Source organism: Cervus elaphus, chromosome 12 (genome assembly GCF_910594005.1).
Source record: "Cervus elaphus chromosome 12, mCerEla1.1, whole genome shotgun sequence".
NCBI classification, from domain to species: domain Eukaryota; kingdom Metazoa; phylum Chordata; class Mammalia; order Artiodactyla; family Cervidae; genus Cervus; species Cervus elaphus.
The window spans coordinates 97,726,116-97,748,825 of NC_057826.1; the positions used below are offsets into that span (position 1 = coordinate 97,726,116).

General features: G+C 39.8%; 1 protein-coding gene across 4 annotated transcripts in view; it reads right to left on the reverse strand.

The window, feature by feature from the left end:
• The window catches only part of EPB41L4A (erythrocyte membrane protein band 4.1 like 4A), a 267,439-nt gene that overhangs the window by 102,717 nt on the left and 142,012 nt on the right, over positions 1–22,710 (reverse strand). For all 4 annotated transcript variants that reach the window (XM_043920178.1, XM_043920176.1, XM_043920177.1 and 1 more), the window contains exons 4-7: positions 18,830–18,908; positions 4,796–4,893; positions 3,513–3,633; positions 922–1,009 (exon numbers count right to left, since the gene is read on the reverse strand). In XM_043920178.1, the coding sequence (XP_043776113.1) occupies positions 922–1,009; positions 3,513–3,633; positions 4,796–4,893; positions 18,830–18,908 (386 nt within the window). The remainder of the gene's footprint in view (positions 1–921; positions 1,010–3,512; positions 3,634–4,795; positions 4,894–18,829; positions 18,909–22,710) is intronic.

Below are 22,710 nucleotides of genomic sequence, written 5' to 3' on the forward strand. Positions count from 1 at the left end.
TGATTTGTTTTGGGAAACTCTGAGACTCTTATGAGCAAAAGACATATTACAAAATGAACACATCAATTAGTGCCTGCATTACAGTAACTATCATCAGCATTTCTTAAAAACTGAGTCCTGAGTCCATAATTCAATTAACAAGCATTCAATCTACATACACTCTTTAGCAATTCATTTCATGTAAATGAAACATCTGATTCATTTTCTCAAATAATCAAATTTGTTTACTGCTAACTAAACTCACAAAATCAAAGACAATGACATTCCAATCTCATGGGCATAGAAGAACCAATTGGTAACCCTAGAAAAGTGTCTCAAAGTTGAAGACCTGATCCAGAAAACTCAGTGCAGATTTAGTGAAAGTGTCCACCGATCCTATTCAGAAAGCTTTCATCAGCCACAGAAGACAATCTGCAAAAATGTTCCTATTTATACAATGGCAATAACTACAGTAGGCAGACCCTAATGTTGATAACACCTGCACATCCAACATAAAACCACCAATAGTTATACATGTACTGTTACCTAAAGTCTACTTTGCCATGCAGGTGATTTTATGAATGCTTTTCAGCCATAAACTCTATTTTTGGAAAATACTCCTGTTTCCTGTCTAATATAATCAACTATAGACTAATTTAAAACTGTTTTGACATTTAGCTAACCCCTCTGGAATTATTATCCAGATTGTGTTTTCAAGCCAGTTAATTGTTTTCTACACACGGAAATACAATCACAGACTTTTATGCAAAACTCATTAGGATTTAAACAACGCAGAAGATTCTTTATGTTCAAAAACACAGATGAAAAAGTATCATCTGCTCACTAAACAACAGGACTGCTGCTTTCCTTTGGGAGTTTCAGTGACTTTTTAAGAAAATGTCACCAGCTTAAAATATTCTGTGTTAATTAAATGTTACTCACATAGACAGGATGGAGGTCAACACCATACATCTCCAGGGACTTGGCAGTCCTCAAGTAATTCAGCTCTGCTTCAGAAGGAGCCTGACCCCTGCACCCAGCATAAAAACAAAACAGCCTTACTTTACTTACAGCTACTGCGCTCACAGGGAATATAAACCATTTTCACTATATTCAGTGGAAAATAAATAATCCTTTGTGCTAATGCAAACTTAAGCCTTCATATTTCAAGAAGCCTCCTGCCTTCCTGGTGGCAAAATTTTATTTATTTTTTTTTTTTTTGCAAAATTTTATATTTTGAGGTGATACTTGTAAGTTTCATTTACCAAATCTAGTTTTGCTCATTATAGCCAATTCCAATAGCTCCACATAATTAAAATGTCTCAGTTTCAGAAGTCCCAAAGAGATTATTGAGCATACAAGCACTCAAAGTAAAAAGCACACCCCTTTGCAGAGAGTAAAATGTCTCCACGCCCCAGCAGCTCTCCATCGGGAAGCAAGCGGGGCGAGCAGTGGTGGGAGGAGGAGGGGGCTCCGCAACAAGCAGCCAGGCCCCGCGGCACGTCCTGCGCACACGTGCAGTTCTTCAGAAGCTGCAAAGATATCTGTCCCTTTCCTAGTACAAAGTGCTCGTCACTGTTCTTAGAACCTTCCCCAGCTCCTCATCGGTGATAATATACAGAAAACAGCATTCATTCCTAATGAGGATAAGCATCTGCCAACAATCTCCACAGATAAGTGGAACTCTGTGTGTGTGTGTGTGTGTGTGAGAGTGAGTGAGTGAGAAAAGAGATTTTTAGTGATTAACGAAAGCAGTTTTTAAATATTAAAAAATACTTCAAGGCAATCCCATGTTTCAGCCATGGTACTCTGGAAAACCCAGCAAAGTAATACTTTTGATATCTATGAAGAATGTTTACCACAAATTAGACACAAAAAAGCTACCAAATACTGATTGAGCTTTAGCCTCTTAAGAGTAACCACCAGGCTGTCAATGCCATCACATAAAACAGACAAGGTGCTTTGCCAAAGCTCCTTGATAATTTCAAAACATAATTTAATTGTACTTGAGAACTCCTTAGAACAATAAGTATTCTCAGAATGTGCCAAATACACTGCCCTTCATAATTTTCTAACCCGCATTCTTTTAGCACCTTCAGTGAAACCTTATAAGGCAGGACTCTAGAACAAGGCTAGAATACAAGGTGGAGAGCCTGGTTTCTCTGATTGCAACTTCTGCTGCTACTGATTGAAACAAATCCTTTAGGCAAACATTTTTTTGTTGACCAGATTAATTCTACATTTTTTTCTCTTAAGTATGGTAGTTCTGAAACCAAGCAAATTCAAGAGGGAAAGTTACATAAGAGGCAATAAAGGCACAGTTAATCAGTATAGGAAATTTCACAAAATAACTATAATTAAATTATAACTTCAATGCTGCAGGTCATTAATTGAAAATCCTACTAGTGGAGTGTGTATATTTCTCAGAACTGCATGTGGTGTTAAAAGCCACACTGGTGTCATGATCTCCAGATTCACTTCACTGCTAAAGACTGAATAAGGGTTTGCTTGTAACTGTGAAGAATTTACATACTTAAGACAGCAAATCCAGAATACATGAAAGCTTTTGTGGTTATAAAATCTATTCATAGTTTAAAAAAATTAATTTCACAAGGTACTGGTGACTGAAAAAAATATAAAATTGTAAAATATAGTGTGTACAGAATGCTTTCATTTATGTATGTCATACATAATCAATACATTTATATATTTCATTTAATACATACATACATTTATGTCTTTCGTTTCATACATACATACATTTATGTATTTCATTTCATACATACATAAATCTATATAAAATAAACTTTCTATATAAAATAAATTTTCATACAAAATAAATTTTCTCTATGGGAAATTATGAAAGGCCACTGACTAAAAATATACTGACTTTAAGTATTAGGATTTACTCTTTTACACTTATTTTTTTCCTTTTTAAATTGTCTGGGTTTCCTGTGAGCATTTTAGTGTTATAAGCAGTAAAAAAAAAAAAAAAAAAATCTTTAAAAAGAAAAATGTTCAAACATAGAATAAGAAACTTTTCTTAAGCCTGTCAATAGTATAAGATGATCGTTGATGCAATGTAAAGTGGGATTCTTTTTTGTTTCCCAGCTTTATTGAAATATAATTGACACAAAACATTATGTAAGTTCAAGGTGTATAACATTGATTTGATATGTTTAAACACATCTTGTATAATGATCACCACCATAGCATGGCTATCTTTTTTGTTGTGCTAACGTTTAAGATCTAATCTCTTAGCAATTTTCAAGTATATGGATACACTGTGAGGGCATAATGCTAAGTGACATAAGACAGATGAAGATAAATACTGTATATGTGGAATTAAAAAAGGAGACCTCATAAAAACAGAGACTAGAATGTCAGTTACCAGAGGCTGGGGGAGGGGAGGGGTGTGTGTATGTGAAACAAAGACATAATGGTCAGAGAATGCAAACTTTCAGTTATAAAATGAAGTTCTGAGGCTCTAATGTACAACATGCTGATTATTGTTAACAAAATGTGCTTCTTACATTAGAGTTTTATGAATCCTTTCTATAGCCTCTTCAAGTTCTTCCTTCTGATCAGGAACAAATCGGTACTCTGACACATAGCCTGCAGTATGTTTGTATGGATCATAATCTCCGAGTTCAGCTAAAAAAGAAAGAAAATGTAATTTTTTTCCATTTTAGGAAAATGGAATACCTAAAAATACAGGAATAAAAGTATTTCTAGCATGCTTAAACATTTTCTTCAAATGCTTTATTAATAAATTTATATAAGGTAACTAATTTTAGTTTAAAACAACTCTGATGAGCATATATAGAGAATATCAACAAAATCTTATCTAAAAAACATAACATTTTTGCTTTCTGTGAGACTACAGCTATCATTTTCATTTAACTTAGCCTTACCAGTTTATATGAAGTACAATGTTATAAACAGAATTTAAAGCACATATAATGGAAATGCCTGAGGTGAAAAACAACCAGATCCTTTCTCTGACAAGGACACCAAGAGATAAAGCATGTGGTTCAAAACATATTTGCCCCAAATAATGGTCATGGAAATAGAATATGATGTTGCACATAACCCCACTACAGTTTACACAAAGAACAAAATGAAACCAGAGAATTCACTATGTTATACTTATAAAAATTCTTCCTACATTAATCCAGCTTCCAAGCCCAACCCAGTTCTCCAGTTCATTTACACAGCATTTTTCTGGGAATATTTTCTCTAGACTATTTCTGGTCTGCAAGACCTACACGGGCAAGGAACATAGTGTCTCATCACCCCATACCTAGCTTGATTCCTTGAAGGGGCTCAGTAATTATAAACAGAAGACAGCCTCAGCTTCAGCCTCCAAAATGACAATGCAACCTGGCGCTGCCCCCTCAATGTGGCGGCCATATTGATGCCAAGAGCTAACGGACAATGAGTGCAGACTGTAGGCAACACACTGAACTGGAGATGGCACCTGCCCCTGTGGGGTCTTCACAGCAGCTGCCCGGGATCAATGGGGTCTCTGAGACACAGCAGCTATGACGGATTGATCAACTTGGGCAGAATGTAGAACAGAACAGATTTTCAGACTCTCCATTGACTCAAGAATCAATGCCACTCCTATGACTAAAACTCCATGGACCTACTACCAGGGATATGCAACCAGTTTCATTTTTACCTCTTCTGAAGGCATGCTGATTAAAGCTGGAATTTTAGCAAAATGTCATTTAGTTTATAAACTTGCTTAAAAAGAAAAATTCAAACATCCTTCTCAAGACCTCTGAAGCAAGTCTGCTTAAATGAAACCTACCCTGGATGGCATATGCTCCCAGTTGAGCAGCAGTGTTAATGGGGCAGGGCAGTCGGCCCTGAAGGACATCTTGCTTTACCTGCAAGAAAAACTGATACCTAAAAGAGAAACAGAAAAGAGAGATTAATGATCTCTTCCACTACTGTGATCTGAAGGTTCAGACCCTGAAACCTGTCGCCTTTAATGAAAATGTAGCCGATTTTTGCTCTTTTGTGAGGGGGCTGCTGAGGGAACAGGGACTATTCAAACACACTGCAGGGGCAATCAGGGTAGTGACTAAGGAGAGAAGGGTCTCAAGTTCAACCAGCTGGATTGCACCCCAGCTCCAGGACTCACTAGCTGTTTGTCTTGAGTGGCTATTTCATGTAACAACCAGGCTCCTCAATGGTAAAAGTGAGACCAAGAAGTATCTATACCTCATCAGGTGGATATGGATGCTACATACAAGCTATTCTTACCATTCTCCTCACTGCCACGGCTGCTACCACTATGACATGTTCTCCTTAGAATGAACGTATTACAAGGACCCACTCAATACGCTATGTGTTCCCTAATGAGTCTAAAATCATGGATACAGGACAGAAACATCATTATAATTCCATTAGTCCTCGCGTTTATTAAGATGCTGCCCATTACCTGAGGCTTTGCTCATTCCACCTGCTGAAAGAAAACCATTTATAACAACAGTGCCACATATAATAACTGAAGACTTTAAAATGAGGTTAGTACCATTATTATCTCCATTTTGCAGATGAACAAGTTAACAAAGAGATGAAAAAAAATCTGTCCAAGATCTCACAATTAGTTATGTAGCAGAACTAGAACTGGAACCCAGTAGCAATTATGACTCCAGAACTCTCCAAATCAGGATGTTATGCAACCGTAAGTTAAGGTTTTGCCCTTCTCCTTCCATTCAGGCTTTCTGCCAGTGGGTGACGGAGGCGAAAGGTTTATGAACCAATACAATGAACAGTCAATGCCATCCTCGGTCACCAGCACTCTCTCTCTCTCTCTCACTTTAGGCTGTTTTTTGTGATCTCTCTTTCTTTGCAAGGTGATTCTTGCTGTCATTGGGAAAGACAGGGAGAAAGCACAGGAAATTAACTATAAAAGTCAGTTGTGGTAAGTATTTCTTTACCAAATGCTCACAACAAAGTTTTTAGTAAGAGAATTTTAAATGTTACTCTGATAATTTCTAGAAGTTCAGTTCAGTTGCTCAGTCGTGTCCGACTCTCTGTGACCCCATGGACTGCAGCATGCCACGCCTCCCTGTCCATCACCAACTCCCGGAGTTTACTCAAACTCATGTCCATTGGGTCGGTGATGCCATCCAACCATCTCATCCTCTGTCATCCCCTTCTCCTCCTGCCTTCAATCTTTCCCAGCATCACGGTCTTTTCCAATGAGTCAGCTCTTCGCATCAGGTGGCCAAAGTATTGGGAGTTTTAGCTTCAGCATCAGTCCTTCCAATGAATATTCAGGAATGATTTCCTTTAAGATGGACTAGTTGGATCTCCTTGCAGTCCAAGGGACTCTTGAAGAGTCTTCTCCAACACCACAGTTCAAAAGCATCAATTCTTCAGCACTCAGCTTTCTTTATAGTCCAACTGTCACATCCATACCTTACTACTAGAAACACCATAGCTTTCTTTGTCTAGACGGATCCTTGTTGGCAAAGTAATATCTCTGCTTTTTAATATGCTGTCTAGGTTGGTCATAACTTTTCTTCCAAGGAGCAACAGTCTTTTAATTTCATGGCTGCATTCACCATCTGCAGTGATTCTGGAGCCCAAGAAAATAAAGTCTGCCACTGTTTCCACATCTATTTGCCATGAAGTGATGGGACCAGATGCCATGATCTTAGTTTTCTGAATGTTGAGTTTTAAGCCAACTTTTTCACTCTTCTCTTTCACTTTCACCAAGAGGCTCTTTAGTTCTTCGCTTTCTGCCACATGGATGGTGTCATCTGCATATCTGAGGTTACTGATATTTCATTCAGTCCAGCATTTCTCATGATGTACTCTGCATATAACTTAAATAAGCAGGGTGACAGTATACAGCTTTGAATCTATTTGTCACTTACACTGTATAATTGTAAGGGATTGGATTTAGGTCATACCTGAATGGTGTAGTGGTTTTCCCTACTTTCTTCAATTTAAGTCTGAATTTGGCAATAAAGAGTTCATGATCTGAGCCACAGTCAGCTCCCAGCTTGTGTAAGGGTGGTGTCATCTGCATATCTGAGGTTATTGATATTTCTCCCAGCAATCTTGATTCCAGCTTGTGTTTCTTCCAGCCCAGCATTTCTCATGATGTACTCTGCATACAAGTTAAATAAGCAGGGTTGACAAGATACAGCCTTGACGTACTCCTTTTCCTATTTGGAACCAGTCTGTTGTTCCAGGTCCAGTTTTAACTGTTGTTCCTGACCTGCATACAGATTTTTCAGAAGGCAGGTCAGGTGGTCTGGTATTCCCATCTCTTTAAGAATTTTCCACAGTTTGTTGTGATCCACACAGCCAAAGGCTTTGCACAGTCAATAAAGCAGAAGTAGATATTTTTCTGGAACTCCCTTGCTTTTTCGATGATCCAGTGGATGTTGGCAATTTGACCTTTGGTTTCTCTGCCTTTTCTAAATCCAGCTTGAACATCTGAAGTTCATGGTTCATGTATTGTTGAAGCCTGGCTTGGGGAATTTTGAGCATTATTTTACTAGCATCTGAGATGCGTGCAATTGTGCAGTAGTTTGAGCATTCTTTGGCATTGCCTTTCTTTGGAATTGGAATGAAAACTGACTTTTCCCAGACCTGTGGCCACTGCTGAATTTTCCAAATTTGCTGGCATATTGAGTGCAGCACTTTCACAGCATCATCTTTGAGAATTTGAAATAGCTCAACTGGAATTCCATCACATTCACTAGCTTTGTTTGTAGTGACGCTTCCTAAGGCCCACTTGACTTTACATTCCAGGATGTCTGGCTCTGGGTGAGTGATCACACCATCATGATTATCTGGGTCATGAAGATCTTTTTTGCATAGTTCTTCTGTGTTCTTGCCACCTCTTCTATCTTCTGCTTCTGTTAGGTTTATACCATTTCTGTCCTTTAGTGAGGCCATCTTTGCATGAAATGTTCCCTTGGTATCTCTGATTTTCTTGAAGAGATCTCTAGTCTTTCCCATTTTATTGTTTTCCTCTATTTCTTTGCACTGATCACTGAGGAAGGCTTTCTTATCTTTCCTTGCTATTCTTTGAAACTCTGCATTCAAATGGGCATATCTTTCCTTTTGTCCTTTGCCTTTCATTTCTCTTTTCACAGCTCTCTGTAAGGCCTCCTCAGACAACCATTTTGCCTTTTTGCATTTTTTTTTGCTTGGGGATGGTCTTGATCCCTGTCTCCTGTACAATATCACGACCCTCCGTCCATAGTTCTTCAGGCACTCTGTTCATCAGATCGAATCCCTTGAATCTATTTCTCACTTCCACTGCATAACTGTAAAAGATTTGTTCAAATCTGTACCCAAAACCTTAAGTGAAAACCTGCTTAACACCCTGCAGTTGCCCCACTGCTCAATTAATGTCACCACAGTCCTCAAGACACGCAAGTAACGGGAACCCAGAGCAATGTGTAACGCGTGGCACCCACATTCAATCACAAAATCTGTTGTTTGGAGACTATACACTGTTCACCATCTCCTAGTCTGGGTAACTAACCAGGAGATTTCTAAAACTTTCACAACCCTGTCACAAATCATACTTATCTCTCTTATAAACAACCTTTCCAAGAAGTAAATAGGATAACGTTACTCCCTTGATTTAAAAAAAACTAATAAAACAAAACAAACAAACCTTAACAGACTTCCCTATGCCTTCAGGATAAAGTTAAAGATCCCTAAGATAGCTTGTAAGACTTTTGCTTACTTCTTGAGCCACATCTCTTGCCATTACCAGTGGCTACCCCCACTCCCTAACTTGCAATCATTTTTCCAGCCCTACTTAAACACTTTCCATTCCCTGAATGCTCATCTTAGACATCAAATCAAATTTGTTATAATCATCTGGGTTCCTCTTGAAGAGGAGAAAAGCAGAGTAAAGTAACATTAGCAGAACTGAAATGCAAAAATATAGAGACATTTAACCAGAATTACTACAGATTACTGGAAACTGGTGTTAGATTTACTCCCTTCCTCAATTGCTAACTTGGAATCTCTTTTCCCGAGGTGTATTTTTTTTTAGTAAATGGGTCACAGATGCATATTTGTCTTGCTGTACTAAGACTTTTACAACATTTGATTGAACAGTAAAAATCTTTTGCCAAATAAATTGAGGGGCCTATATAAACTTTGCTTCAGAGAGAAATGGAAAGAGAACCAACGAGATGAGAAAACAAAGAGCTGAAACAGAGAGAAAAACAAGCAGGTACAAAGGGGAAGATACCACATCCCACTGATGACTATATTTCCAGTATCTCAGGCTCAGCACACAAGTACTCAGTAAATACCTGGTGACTTGATGGGTGTAAGAATGAACAGAAAGACAGATGGATGAAAATGGGGACAAATTAACATCCTTTGTTGTCTCTGAGAAATTCATGAAAAAAAAAGAAAAAAAAGGATATCTATTCAAACTTCCCTAGATAGCTTGCCTTTTGAAGATACTGGAGATCTTCAAGCCATTTCATTTTTTAAAAATTCACTAAAATCAAAGAAGACAAGTAAACTATTTTTAACTAATAATTTCATTAATCTCTATCATAGGAAGCATCATATTAGTTTCATATAAGACAAACCTATGATACAGCAAAACTGTATTTTTATATCTAAACACTTTCTTATCTCAAGGCTTACTTTTAATTATACATAACTAATTTTGTCCATTTATGAGACTCAGTGTACAATATAGTATTTCATTTTATTTAAAGTATCTGCCTGCAAGACTCTGTGGGAGAAGGCGAGGGTGCGATGTTCTGAGAGAACAGCATTGAAACAAGTATACTATCTAGGGTGAAACAGATCACCAGCCCAGGTTGGATGCATGAGACAAGTGCTCAGGGCTGGTGCACTGGGAAGACCCAGAGGGATGGGATGGAGAGGGAGGCGGGAGCGGGGATCGGGATGGGGAACACATGTAAATCCATGGCTGATTCATGTCAATGTATGGCAAAAACCACTACAATATTGTAAAGTAATTAGCCTCCAACTAATAAAAATAAATGGAAAAAATAAATAAATAAAGTATCACCTGCAATGCGGGAAACCTGGGTTCGATCCCTGGGGTTGGGAAGATCCCCTGGAGAAGCAAAAGGCAACCCACTCCAGTATTCTGGCCTGGGGAATTCCGTTGACTGTATAGTCCATGGGGTCACAAAGAGTCAGACACTGACTTTCTCTTTCACTTCACTTTCTTTATTTAAATTATAGATTTAGAGTTGCTAGGTCTTCCCTCCTGCATCATTCTGATGAAGGTTATGATTGGATGCTTGAGTCCTTGTTTACCTCTGGTTTTAACCAGATAAATCCCAATTTTTGCCTAGGACAGTTTTAGCTTAAGCCTGTTATACATTCTCCATTATTAAGAACTTTTCTCATCATGCTCCAAGTGTTAGGGTTTGAACAGCAAATTATATGATGACCCGAGTTATATTATACCCTTACTGGAAAAAAATGCTGATCCAGAACATATTCTGGTACAAAGCAGAGTCCGCATAAAGCATTTACTTGTTATCTTTTAATATAAATCACTGTACTAGTGCATATGGAGAAGAAATGGCAACCCACTCCAGTACTCTTGCCTGGAAAATTCCATGGGCTGAGGAGACTGGTAGGCTACAGTCCATGGGGTCGCAGAGAGTCGGACCCGACTGAGTGACTTCACTTCACTTCACTTGTGTATATGCACTGTCACCCCAGAGAGACTAAGAGCCCCAGGAGTGGGGGGTCCTCCATCTTTCACCCCAACCTCCCTCATCACAAGACTACAACCAGCACAACACAAGAGAAGGACCTGAAATATTGGCATCACCGTTTTCTGTTTATGTGATGTTCATAGAAAAGAGCTGACTTGACACCCCAGATGTACAAGCTGCTAAGGACCATAGATGATTCAGCAAGCGTCAGGGATGAGACCACACAAAGGAGACTTGCTTAAAGAAGAGGCAGAGAGAAACCGTTCTTTCAGGAGTCCAAACAGGAGGTTCTGAGATTTCTGGGACCAAAGACAACCAAGAATGCTTGAAGAATACCAGTGCAGCGTGAAGCATACTTTCCCATGACTTCAGACCCTGCTGAGTAAACTGAAAGATGTGGGGACAAGCAGAAGCTTGATTTCTGGTGCCAGCTGAACGTGACACCAAGAAACCTGAGACAAGTGGTCTGCCTGCCTTCACAGGAGGACTGTTCTCTGAACCCAGCAGAGGCCTAATCATTCCGGACAAAACAATGCGCTGGACAGAGGGGAATGTTTAAATAGCAGCATAATAGTAAACGTGAGGGGGAGGGGGACACAGCACGCTCGGCTTAAGAGAAAGAAAAACAGGAGACTCGCCCACTGACTATCAAGGGAATATGGCAAAGACTGGGAATAACATTTTTGCAGCTTAAAACTGATGATAAAAATACACGAGCAAAGAGTTGTAATATCACCTTATATTTGGATAGTCTTTTAAAGGTCACAAATTTCTTCTGCATCCATACTGGAATGTGATCCATGCCTCCAATCTAATCTGTTGAGAATTATTATCTTCACTTAGAAGGAGACAGGGACCCCGGAAGTGAATGTTAAACTGAAGGTCACTCAGCCCATAAAGAAGCTAAAACACACTAACCTTCACAAAGAGATGAATATTGATTACCAGATATAATAATAATAATACACTGACAAGCTTAATGTCAATCTCTAACAAAGCACAATAAAATGTTAAAGAACAAACACTTATTTTTAGAAGCTGTTCATCATGAACAAGTATTCATCATGAACAAGTTATTTGGAACTAACTTGATTCTCTTTTTTAGGAAGAGTTAAAATTTCAATGGCAACATGATCAGTGTCTCAGTCGTGTCCTGACTCTTTGTGACCCTATGGACTGTAACCCACCAGGCTAGTCTGTCAATGGGATTTTTTCCAGTTAAGAATACCAGAGGGGGCTGAGATTTCCTTCTCCAGGGGATCTTCCCAACCAGGCAACAAGCCCACATCTCCTGAGTCTCCTGCACTGAAGGTGGATTCTTCACCACTGAGCCACAGGGGGAAGCCACGAGGTTTGCCAGCAACACAACAGGCAGACTCGTTTACTCACTCACTCTCTGTCTTTTCTCTCCAGAGGACTGAAATCACAGCTCTCTCTTGGTCACTACTAAATTTAATTGGTCCTCAAGGCACTGGACAACAATGCTCCACATATTACTCAGTGGAGGGTGAATCAGTGAGTGGATCCTGTGTTTATGTACAAATTCAAGAAATGCAAGCTAGAGGACAGTAGTAGGATGTTCTGATCAATGGATTGACTTAACCTGGAAGACCTATCTTCAGGGCTCCAAGATGGTCTTTTCCTCCCTAATTTGTGTGTGTGTGGCGGGGGGGGGGGGGGGGGGGGGGCGGCGCACTGGGTCTTCATTGCTGTGTGTGGGCTTTCTCTAGTTCCAGCAAGTAGGGACTGCTCTTGGTTCCAGTGTGAGGGTTTCTATTGCAATGGCTTCTCCTGCTGCTGAGCACAGACCCTAGGCAGGTGAGCTCAGTGGTGGTGGCTCGAGAGCCCTAGTGGCATGCGGGCTCCGCAGCAGTGGAGCAGTGGCACATGGGCATAGCTGCCCTGCAGCTAACGGAATCTTCCCAGACCAGGAATGGAACCTTTGTTCCCTGCACTGGCAGGCAGATTCTTATTCACTGTGCCACCAGGGAAGTCCTCCTCCCTAATTTTTTAATCAGTAATTTACAAACATAAGATAATTCATTTTATCTACCCTTACCATCTACTAAACACTTCCATTTTTACACAGGTGGCGCAGTGGTAAAAGAATCTACCTACTGATGGAGGAGACTCAAGAGACGCAGTTTCAATCACTAGGTCAGGAAGATCCCCTGGAATCAGTTCGGCTCAGTTCAGTCACTCAGTTGTGTCCAACTCTTTGCAATCTGATGGACTGCAGCACACCAGGCCTCCCTACCCATCACCAACTCCCGGAGATTACTCAAACTCATGCCTATTGAGTCAGTGATGCCATTCAACCATCCTCTGTCATCCCCTTCTCCTCCTGCCTTCAATCTTTCCCAGCATCAGGGTCTTTTCTAAGGAGTTCTTCACATCAGGTGGCCAAAGTATTGGAGTTTCAGCTTCAGCATCAGTCCTTCCAATAAATATTCAGGACTGATTTCCTTTAGGATGGACTGGTTGGATCTCCTTGCAGTCCAAGGGACTCTCGAAGAGTCTTCTCCAACACCACAGTTCAAAAGCATCAATTCTTTGATGCTCAACTTTCTTTATGGGCCAACCCTCACATCCATACATGACTACTGGTAAAACCATAAGCTTTGACTAGATGGATCTTTGTTGGCAAAGTAATGTCTCTGCTTTTTAATATGCTGACTAGGTTGGTCATAGCTCTTCTTCTAAGGAGCAAGCATCTTTTAATTTCATAGCTGCAGTCACCATCTGCAGTGATTTTAGAACACAAGAAAATAAAGCCTCTCACTCTTTCCATTGTTTCCCCATCTATTTGCCATGAAGTGATGGGACCGGACGCCATGATCTTAGTTTTTTGAATGTTGAGTTTTAAGCCAGCCTTTCATTCTCCTCTTTCACTTTGATTAAGAGGCTCTTTAGTTCCTCTTCACTTTCTGCCATAAGGGTGGTGTCATCCGCATATCTGAGGTTATTGATATTTTGCCCCTGGAATAGGAAATGGCAATTCCCTCCGGTATTCTTGCCTGAAAAATCCCATGGACAGAGGAGCCTGGCGGCCTCTGTCCATGAGGTCACAAAGAGTCAGACACAATTGAGTGAATGAACACACACACCCCCAAGTTTCCTTGTAATATCTAATATATTCTTCCTATTATCTTTTAGAAAAAATACAATAATGCCATTTTACAGATGAGAAAACTGAGACTTTAAAAGGTTATGTAATCTTCTCAAGATAACACAACCAGCGAATAGCAGAGTAAGGCTGCAAAACCCAACCTGACTCCAAAGCCTGCCTTCTTAACAAATATGTGCATTATGCTAATAAAATCTGCAGAAAACAGAGTTATGAAGGATACATAATACATGGAAGTTTGTTATAATATTTTGAATCAGAATTGAAAATAAGTTTAACAGATGCCCTGAGGACACAAAGTATTTAAAGAACAGAAAAAGACAAAAAGAGTTTAGATCTATTTTGCATAAACCCAGCAAGAATACCTAGTGCTGATGACAGAAGTTCCAGAGATCTTTTCTTTCTTATTGAACTTCCTACTGCTTTGTGAAGCAGTAAGGTTTCCTCTCTTAAAAATGTTTAAGAAGAAGCTGGCTGACATTTCAGGAACTTTTTATAAAAATGGAGGGTAGGATATATGACCTCAGAATCCCCCAACTTCATTTAATACCAGAAAACATCTTAGAGCAAACAGTAGGTACTCCAAGTTGAAGCAATTCTATTAACTATATTTTTCATAGTCTGGAACCTTATTTTTTAATGTATCTCATTCACCTAAAAAAAAATTTCCCTCTAAATATAATATCCTTCTGGAATACTTTGTCTAACATAATCAATTATGTACTTAATGCAGCACTACCTATAATTTTAAAATGAAACAAGCTGGATGGCCATCCACAAGGGCAGGAGTATAACAAATGGGTTAGATGGTGAAAGAGGTCTGTAACAATATGTATGAAATTGTGTGATTTTTCGAAAGAACTATATATAGAAAGAATAAGTAAAAGTGTGTTTACTATAGCTATTTTTCATATGCAAATTGCAAACTATATATACAAGATAGATAAACAACAAAGACCTACTGTATAGCAGAGGGAACTATGTTCAGTACCTTGCAATAATCTCTAACAGAAAAGAGTCTGAAAAAGATATATATATATATACATGAAGTGAAGTGAAGTCGCTCAGTCGTGTCCCACTCTTTGCGACCCCATGGACTGTAGCCTACCAGGCTCCTCAGTACATGGAGTTTTCTAGGCAAGAGTACTGGAGTGGGTTGCCATTTCCTTCTCCAGGGGACCTTCCCAACCCAAGGATCAAACCTGGGTCTCCCGCATTGCAGACAGACGCTTTACCATCTGAAGCCCATATATATATATACACTCACATATATATACACACACATATGTATGTATGTATAAATGAACCACTTCACCATACACCTGAAACACTAAATCAACTACACTTCCAGTTTTTAAAATTAAATTTAATTTAAAAAAAAAGAAACAGAAGAGAGAAAGTGAAGAAACAAAAATTAAAAAACCTAACAGCCAATACAGAGTAGGTTGAAACAATTTTCCAAAGAAGTGAAGCAAGATAAAAATTCAAGGTGAAAATGCAGACCCAAGTATGCTTTACCTTTAGTAGCTTATGTTGGGGGATTTTGTCTTTTGGTTTCCTTTTTGCTTTTGCCAAAATTATCTCGTGTAATTGACTCCCTTTTTAAGGTCTATTACGCCTAACCATTTAAGTTAGCATATTCATGCAAATCAGTGATTTTATCTTTAGGATATACTAAGAGGGAGTATATTGGAGAAGGAAATGGCAACCTATTCCAGTATTCTTGCCTGGAGAACCCCATGGACAGAGGAGCCTGTGGGCCACAGTCCATAGGGTCGCAAATAGTCAGACATGACTTAGTAACTAAACAAGAGTGAGTATATAATAGTAGCACATTAAATGCATACTTAACTTACCTAAATTTGACTGTATGTTTTTGCACAATAAAAACAAATTATCATAGATCATGGCCACTTAACTGTAAGCTAACTATATCATCTGGTTCTTTATGTGATCTGGTCTAAAACTTGAGAGAAAAAAGGTTGCATTCAATATATTGTGGGGTTGTACATTACAAACAAATCCATGTATTCTGCTAATGAGCCATTAGAAGATTCTGGAAGGAAATTTCTACACATCACCAGGATTTGGTGAACAGATATGAAGTAATGCATTATTAGAAAACACTACTCTTTTTCTCCCTTAACACTAAATCAAGCACTCTTTTGGACTCTAACCCTCACTTAAGATGTAAATAACTGAACTGGCAGAGAAAAGAGAGAACAAACGAGTAGTGCTAGCATTTATTACCCACTGAACTGTGAGCCAACACAACCAACTTAAAAGAGCTTCACATACATTGTTCCATTTAATGCTTATAAAAACCTTACAAGACAGGCGGTAGAAGTGGTGGTTTAGATGCTAAGTCATGGCAGAGTCTTGCGACCCCTTGGACCTTAGCCCAACAGGCTCCTCTATTCATAGGATTTCCCAGGCAAGAATACTGGAGTGGGTTGCCATTTCCTTTTCCAGGGGCTCTTCCCCACCCAGGGATTGAACACGAGTCTGCTGCATTGGCAGGCGGATTCTTTACCTCTGAGCCACCAAGAAAGCATGAGACAATATTATATGTGAGGAAACGGAGGCACAGAGAAGTTACTGATAACATCAAAATGAAGAACTCCCCTTGTATTTTCATAAAATGTTGTGCCCTGTAAGTCCCTAATCACTTACAGATACAAATGTGCTTCTATATCACTTGGACTCAGGTTCCCCATAAACCTCAACTTAGAAATCACTCTTGACTGCAAAGACTATTCATGAAACTCTAGTGTAAATAGGACCCTCACCTGAATCTCTCCCCAGCACAGTGTCCCTTCTCCCATAGAGGTTTGCTCAGAGAAAGCCTAGAGCAGTCCTGCCTTTCCAAGCACTCATTAACAATGTAGCGATGGAAGACTGGAAAGCAGATGTCAACACAGTTCTACAAAGAGGCCTAGTTACAGTACTTCAGAGCAGAACAGCAAGGTCCCATAGCTGACCTTCTTCTCTCCTTTCTGTGAGAGTGAGACAAATCAAGACAAAAGGACGTCTGAGGAATAAGACTTCTAAGGAAGAAGAGAAAAGGATGGAACAGAAGCAAAACCACAGACTGTCTTCCTTACCAAAGGCATGGTTTCCAGCTCTTTGAACAATACATTGGGTTCTACTCAAGCCACGGATGGGTTCATTAGGAAAACTGACCATTTAAAGGTAAATCAGGGAAAACATTTCTGTTTTTGCTACCACATGGAGGCAGGTCAGGCTTCCCAGGTGGCTCCGTGGGTAAAGAATTCGCCTGCAATGCAGGAGATGCAAGTTTGAGTCCTGCGTTGGGAAGGTCCCCTGGAGGAGGGCACAGCAACCCACTGCAGTATTCTTACCTGGAAAATCCCATGGACAGAGAAATCTGGCGGGCTACAGTCCATGAGACCACAAAGAGTCAGACTCAAATGAAACGACTGAGCACACACGAATGCACGTAGGCAGGTCATTAGTGGAATAAGTGCAAACAGAACGCTATTGTCTGCTCCTCATAAGCCACTTTCAAATGCTGGCATAGACTGTTTTAACAATATCATCAATACCAATCAGAAACTTTGCCTTAACTGAAATGAGATAGTCAGTGACAAAGGTAAAGTAATGCATTATAAAATACTGGGTTTTCTCTCTCCCTTAATACTAAAAGCAATTATCTTTTCATTTTCTATAGAGATGAATGAAATCTCTGAACAGCTAATATTTAAGCTACAACAATTAAAGAGAAGTAAGTAGCTCTTCAAGTTTATATTTACATATGCAAGCTCAGCATCAAAATATCGTCCCTACATAAACGAATTTAAAACAAACCAGAAACAGACTCCCAGACACAGAAAACAGACTGTGGTTGCCAAGGGCGAAGAAGGGCAGAGAGGGTTGGATTGGGGGTTTGGGATTAGCAGACGCAAACTATTATGTATATTATAGTATGGATAAACAGTAAGGCCCTACTCATAGTTTAGCACACAGGGACAGCACAGGGAACTATATTCAATATCCTGTAGTAAACTATGTGGAAAAGAATGTGAAAAAGAATATAAACGTATATGTATCATTGAATCATGGCTTCCCAGGTGACGCTAGTGATATATAGCTGGTAAATAACCAGCTTGCCAATGCAGGAGACGTAAGAGATGTGGATTCAATCCCTGGGTTGGGAAGATCCCCTGGAGGAGAAAATAGCACCCACCTCCAGTATTCTTGCCTGGGAAATCCCATGGATAGAGGAGCCTGATGGGCTACAGCCCATGAGGCCAAAAAGAGTCGGACACGACTGAGTGAACAACAACAACAATAACTGAATCAACTTTTCTGTACAGCAGAAAATAACACAACATTGTTATTCAACTATACTTCAATAAATTTTAAAATATATTTATATCTTCCATTTACACATTCATTGGGTGTTCATTGGAAGGACTGATGCTGAAGCTGAAACTCCAGTACTTTGGCCACCTCATGCAAAGAGTTGACTCATTGGAAAAGACCCTGATGCGGGAAGGGATTGGGGGCAGGAAGAGAAGGGGACGACAGAGGATGAGATGGCTGGATGGCATCACCGACTCGATGGGCATGAGTTTGAGTCAACTCCAGGAGCTGGTGATGGACAGGGAGGCCTGGCGTGCTGCGATTCATGGGGTCACAAAGAGTCGGACACGACTGAGCGACTGAACTGAACTGAACTGATGGCTACTTTTACATAACTACAAAGGCTGACTGTATCCTTCACAGTAATGATACAGAAATATCCCATCACAGCAGATGCAGAATCTATTATCAAGTCACCCAGGTCCATGTCATTGTTCAAGCACATCTACCATCAGACGCTGAACTGCCTCATGCAACACGAGTTTAAATTTAACCCTCACAGGAAACGCTTACAAAACACATGCAGACACCATCCCAACATTTGACTCCAATTTGTTTTAAATAAAGCCTTTTGTATAAGCCATACATGTACTGGTCAAAAGCAAAGTCAGTACTATACCTGGTTATTTCTTCTTTAAGTTTACACGGATCTTCAGCATAGAATTTAATACCAAAATACAAAGTATATGGAGGTCCAGCTAAAATAAGAAATAAAAATTAAATTTCACATTATAAATTTGCCAAAGTGGTACTGTAGTATAACACAACTATTAAAAATTACACTCATCAAAAATATTTGCAAACCATATACTGGATAAGGGGTTAATACAAAATATATGAGGAAGTCACACAACTTAACAGCAAAAGACAAATAACCCAATTAAAATATGGAAACTAAATAAATATTTTTCCAAAGAAGACGTTCAAATGGCCAAAGATATTCAATACAAGAAAAGATATTCCACGTCGCTAATCATCAGGAAAATGCAAATCAAAACCATATCAGGACATTACCTCACACCTATAAGAATGGACACCTATGAGAATGGCTACTGTCAAAAAGACAAAAGTGCTGTGACGATGTAAAGAAAGAGGAACTCTGTACACTGTTGGCGGAGACATAAATTAATGGAACCATTAGGGAAAACAGTATGGAAGTTCCTCAGAAAGTTAAAACCAGAGCTACCATATAAGCCAACAATCCCACTACTAGGTGTTTATCCAAAGGAAAGGAAATCAGGATCTCCAAGAGATGTATGCACCCCCAAATTCACTGCACTCCTACCACTAACTATTGCAAAAAGTACTCCCTAAAATCAGCAAAAAGCTAGAAACAATTTAAATGCTCAGCAGCAGGTAGACTCCCTGGAGAAGGAAATGGCAACCCACTCCAGTATTCTTGCCTGGAGAATCCCACGGACAGAGGAGCCTGGTGGACTACAGTTCATGGGGTCGTAAAGAGTTGGACACGACTGAGCGACTAACATACATACATACATAGCAGGTAGACTATTTAAGTCAACCACAGGACATATACATGGTACTGTGCAACTGTTTAAGTGAGCAGTCTCTGATAAGGTACAACAGACATACAGTGTATTTTCATTTTTAACTAAGTAAATAAAGTCACAAATTTAGAAGCCAGGGAGAGGAAGTCACATAGAACAACAGGTAACAAAGTCATAATACATTTATAATATATAGGTGATGTTATTATTTATTATTATGATGACACACACATGCTATGGCACACAGAAGACAACCACTAGCATCCTACCTCTCTCCCCTAGCCTATGCCTTCCTGTATAAGGCCCTCCTTATGTTGGAGCTTTTATAGAAACTAAATTTTAAAAGAAACTTTGTTATAATTTATCACTACAGTTGATTCCATATGTTCAATTTCTATGTTTACTTATCACTGTGTTTTTATTTCTGACAAATATAACTTCACCCCTAAACACAGATGTCAAGGAGGCACCGATTATTAAATATTCAGAAGAGCTAGGAAGTCCATCCTCTGCTAATCTGTCTGTGTCAATCAAGCTCTGTGTTACTGAGCAGATGGGTCTGCCTGTGCCTGCAGGCCACAAGGGTTCACATATCTGGGGATGGGAGGAGCACAGATGCTGCTGAGATGGTGTACAAAGGGAAGAAGGCCTTGTCCAGACTCTAGAGCTGCTTTTATTCCCCGGAACATGACAGATTCCACACTACTGACCAAGCCTAGCCAGTTCAAATGTGCTTGGTGATAAGCAGTTAAGCAGAAGTTTGAAAAACATATAGTTAAAAACATTCAGTTTGTACCAATTTTCTCTAAGGACTTTTGGCCCAAATCAGCCCTCCTTTACCCATGTACATATAAAATGTCTCACATCCAAATACACAAGTTACTATCTGATTGCATCTGATAATGTTCAAAAATGTTTCCTTAACATTTGATTCCCAGCAAGCATCTGGTAACATATGCAAGGCAGGAAAAGCTCCAAGGAGGTAAAGCAACTCACTCAAGATCCCAAAAGTGAGAACCACATTTGCAATTACCTAGAGTTTAGTGTGGAGAAGGCAATGGCACCCCACTCCAGCACTCTTGCCTGGAAACTCCCATGGATGGAGGAGCCTGATAGGCTGCGGTCCATGGGGTCGCTAAGAGTCAGACACGACTGAGCAACTTCACTTTCACTTTTCATTTTCATGCATTGGAGAAGGAAATGGCAACCCACTCCAGTGTTCTTGCCTGAAGAATCCCAGGGACGGGGGAGCCTGGTGGGCTGCCGTCTATGGGGTCACAGAGTCGGACATGACTGAAGCGGCTTAGCAGCAGCAGCAGCAGTAGCAGAGTGTAGTGCTTGCTGGCAACTACTGCATACAGGCTCTCAGGGGAAAAAATCATACACCTTCAGAGTAAACAAATTAAATACTTCATACATACATCACCGTTTTGTAGATCAACTGAAGGCTAAAGAAATGGAAATTCTGGAGCAAGGATATGTGTATCCAGGTATTTTTCAGCTTCTTAATCTGAAACTGACTATAAAAATCAGGTGCCAATGAAGCAAATTCCTAGATTATTATCTTGATCTATGTCATTCCTAGATTATTATCTTGATCTATGTCTTTCCAGGTCTATCTTTAAGAAATCATTTACGTAAAGTAGGTTAATAATGTTTTACTCTAGCAAAATAGAAGCCAAAAACTGGCTTCTATCTACCTCTAATCTACCTTCTGTGAAGGCCTTTAATGATAACAGCCTCCCTTTAGCTCAGGATATCTAAATCAAAACCTACCAATAAGAATTCTGGTAACTAGCAAATATTCTGTCATTTTTACAGATATTACTTCTGACTTATCTGCTGGAGATGTGAGAGGCATTCTCCTTCATTAATTATCAAACTATCTTTAAAAATAAAAAATTATGTGTTATTCAATTGTATACAGCTGCTGCTAAGTCGCTTCAGTTGTGTCCGACTCTGTGCGACCCCATGGATGACGGCAGCCCACCAGGCTCCTCTGTCCTTGAGCTCCCCAGGCAGGAACCCCGGAGCGGGTGCCGTTTCCTCCTCCAATGAATGCACACATGCTAAGTCGCTCAGTCGTGTCTGACTCTGTGCGACCCCATGGATGGCGGCCCACCAGGCTCCGTCGCCCTGGAGTGGGCGCCGTTCCCTCCTCCAGTCAATTGTAGTACCAGTGTTTTATTCTCCCTGTACATCAAGTTTCTGACAGGATGACATTCATTTAGGATGAGAAAGTTAAACTGCATTACAGATTATAGTTATTAAAAACACAATATTTCATACCATGGAAAGAAATAGATACTTCAAATGCTCTTAAAGGAACACTTGAATAATATACCTTAAATCAAATAATTTACATTTTTCTCCACATTTGCATAGAAATCTGCCTTAAAATACTAAAATTTTTCCAATTTTTAAACTAGTATCTTTTAAGTAAGTGGTTGAAATGGACAAGAATTTGTTGTATTTATTATTCTACCTGAATCTTTTGGAAAAGTGCAGATTTCTAGATCCTGAGGGATAAGGCTTGTTAAACTGGATCATCTACCATTCATACCAGGCTACCTCATGGAAGTTATCTGCATTCACATCTAATCACATGGACCTCCTGCTTCCTCTCAGCCTTCAGTAGGCAGTTTGCTCACTCAGGAAGCATGTGGAATGAAAAGTCAGAAGGTCAGGGCTTTGGTCATCCCTCCAACACCGAGCAGCTTCTCATCCATGGCAGGTCGCAAACCCTTTCTGATTAGGACTTACTCTTGAGTAGGCTGAGGAGGCAGAACTTGATGTCTAAGGTATATATTTTGAGGGTGCTTTGTCATCTCATAGGCCACCAGCCCCATCTCTGAAACCTGTTGCCCATTCTCATCCAGAATGCTGGCCCCCTACCAGCTGTGTTTGTACTGACCTTGGAAAAGCCTAGACACAGCTGAGTGAACTGAAGTTAGCTACTAATGCAGACTGGCCAAACACCCTCCCAAGAGTT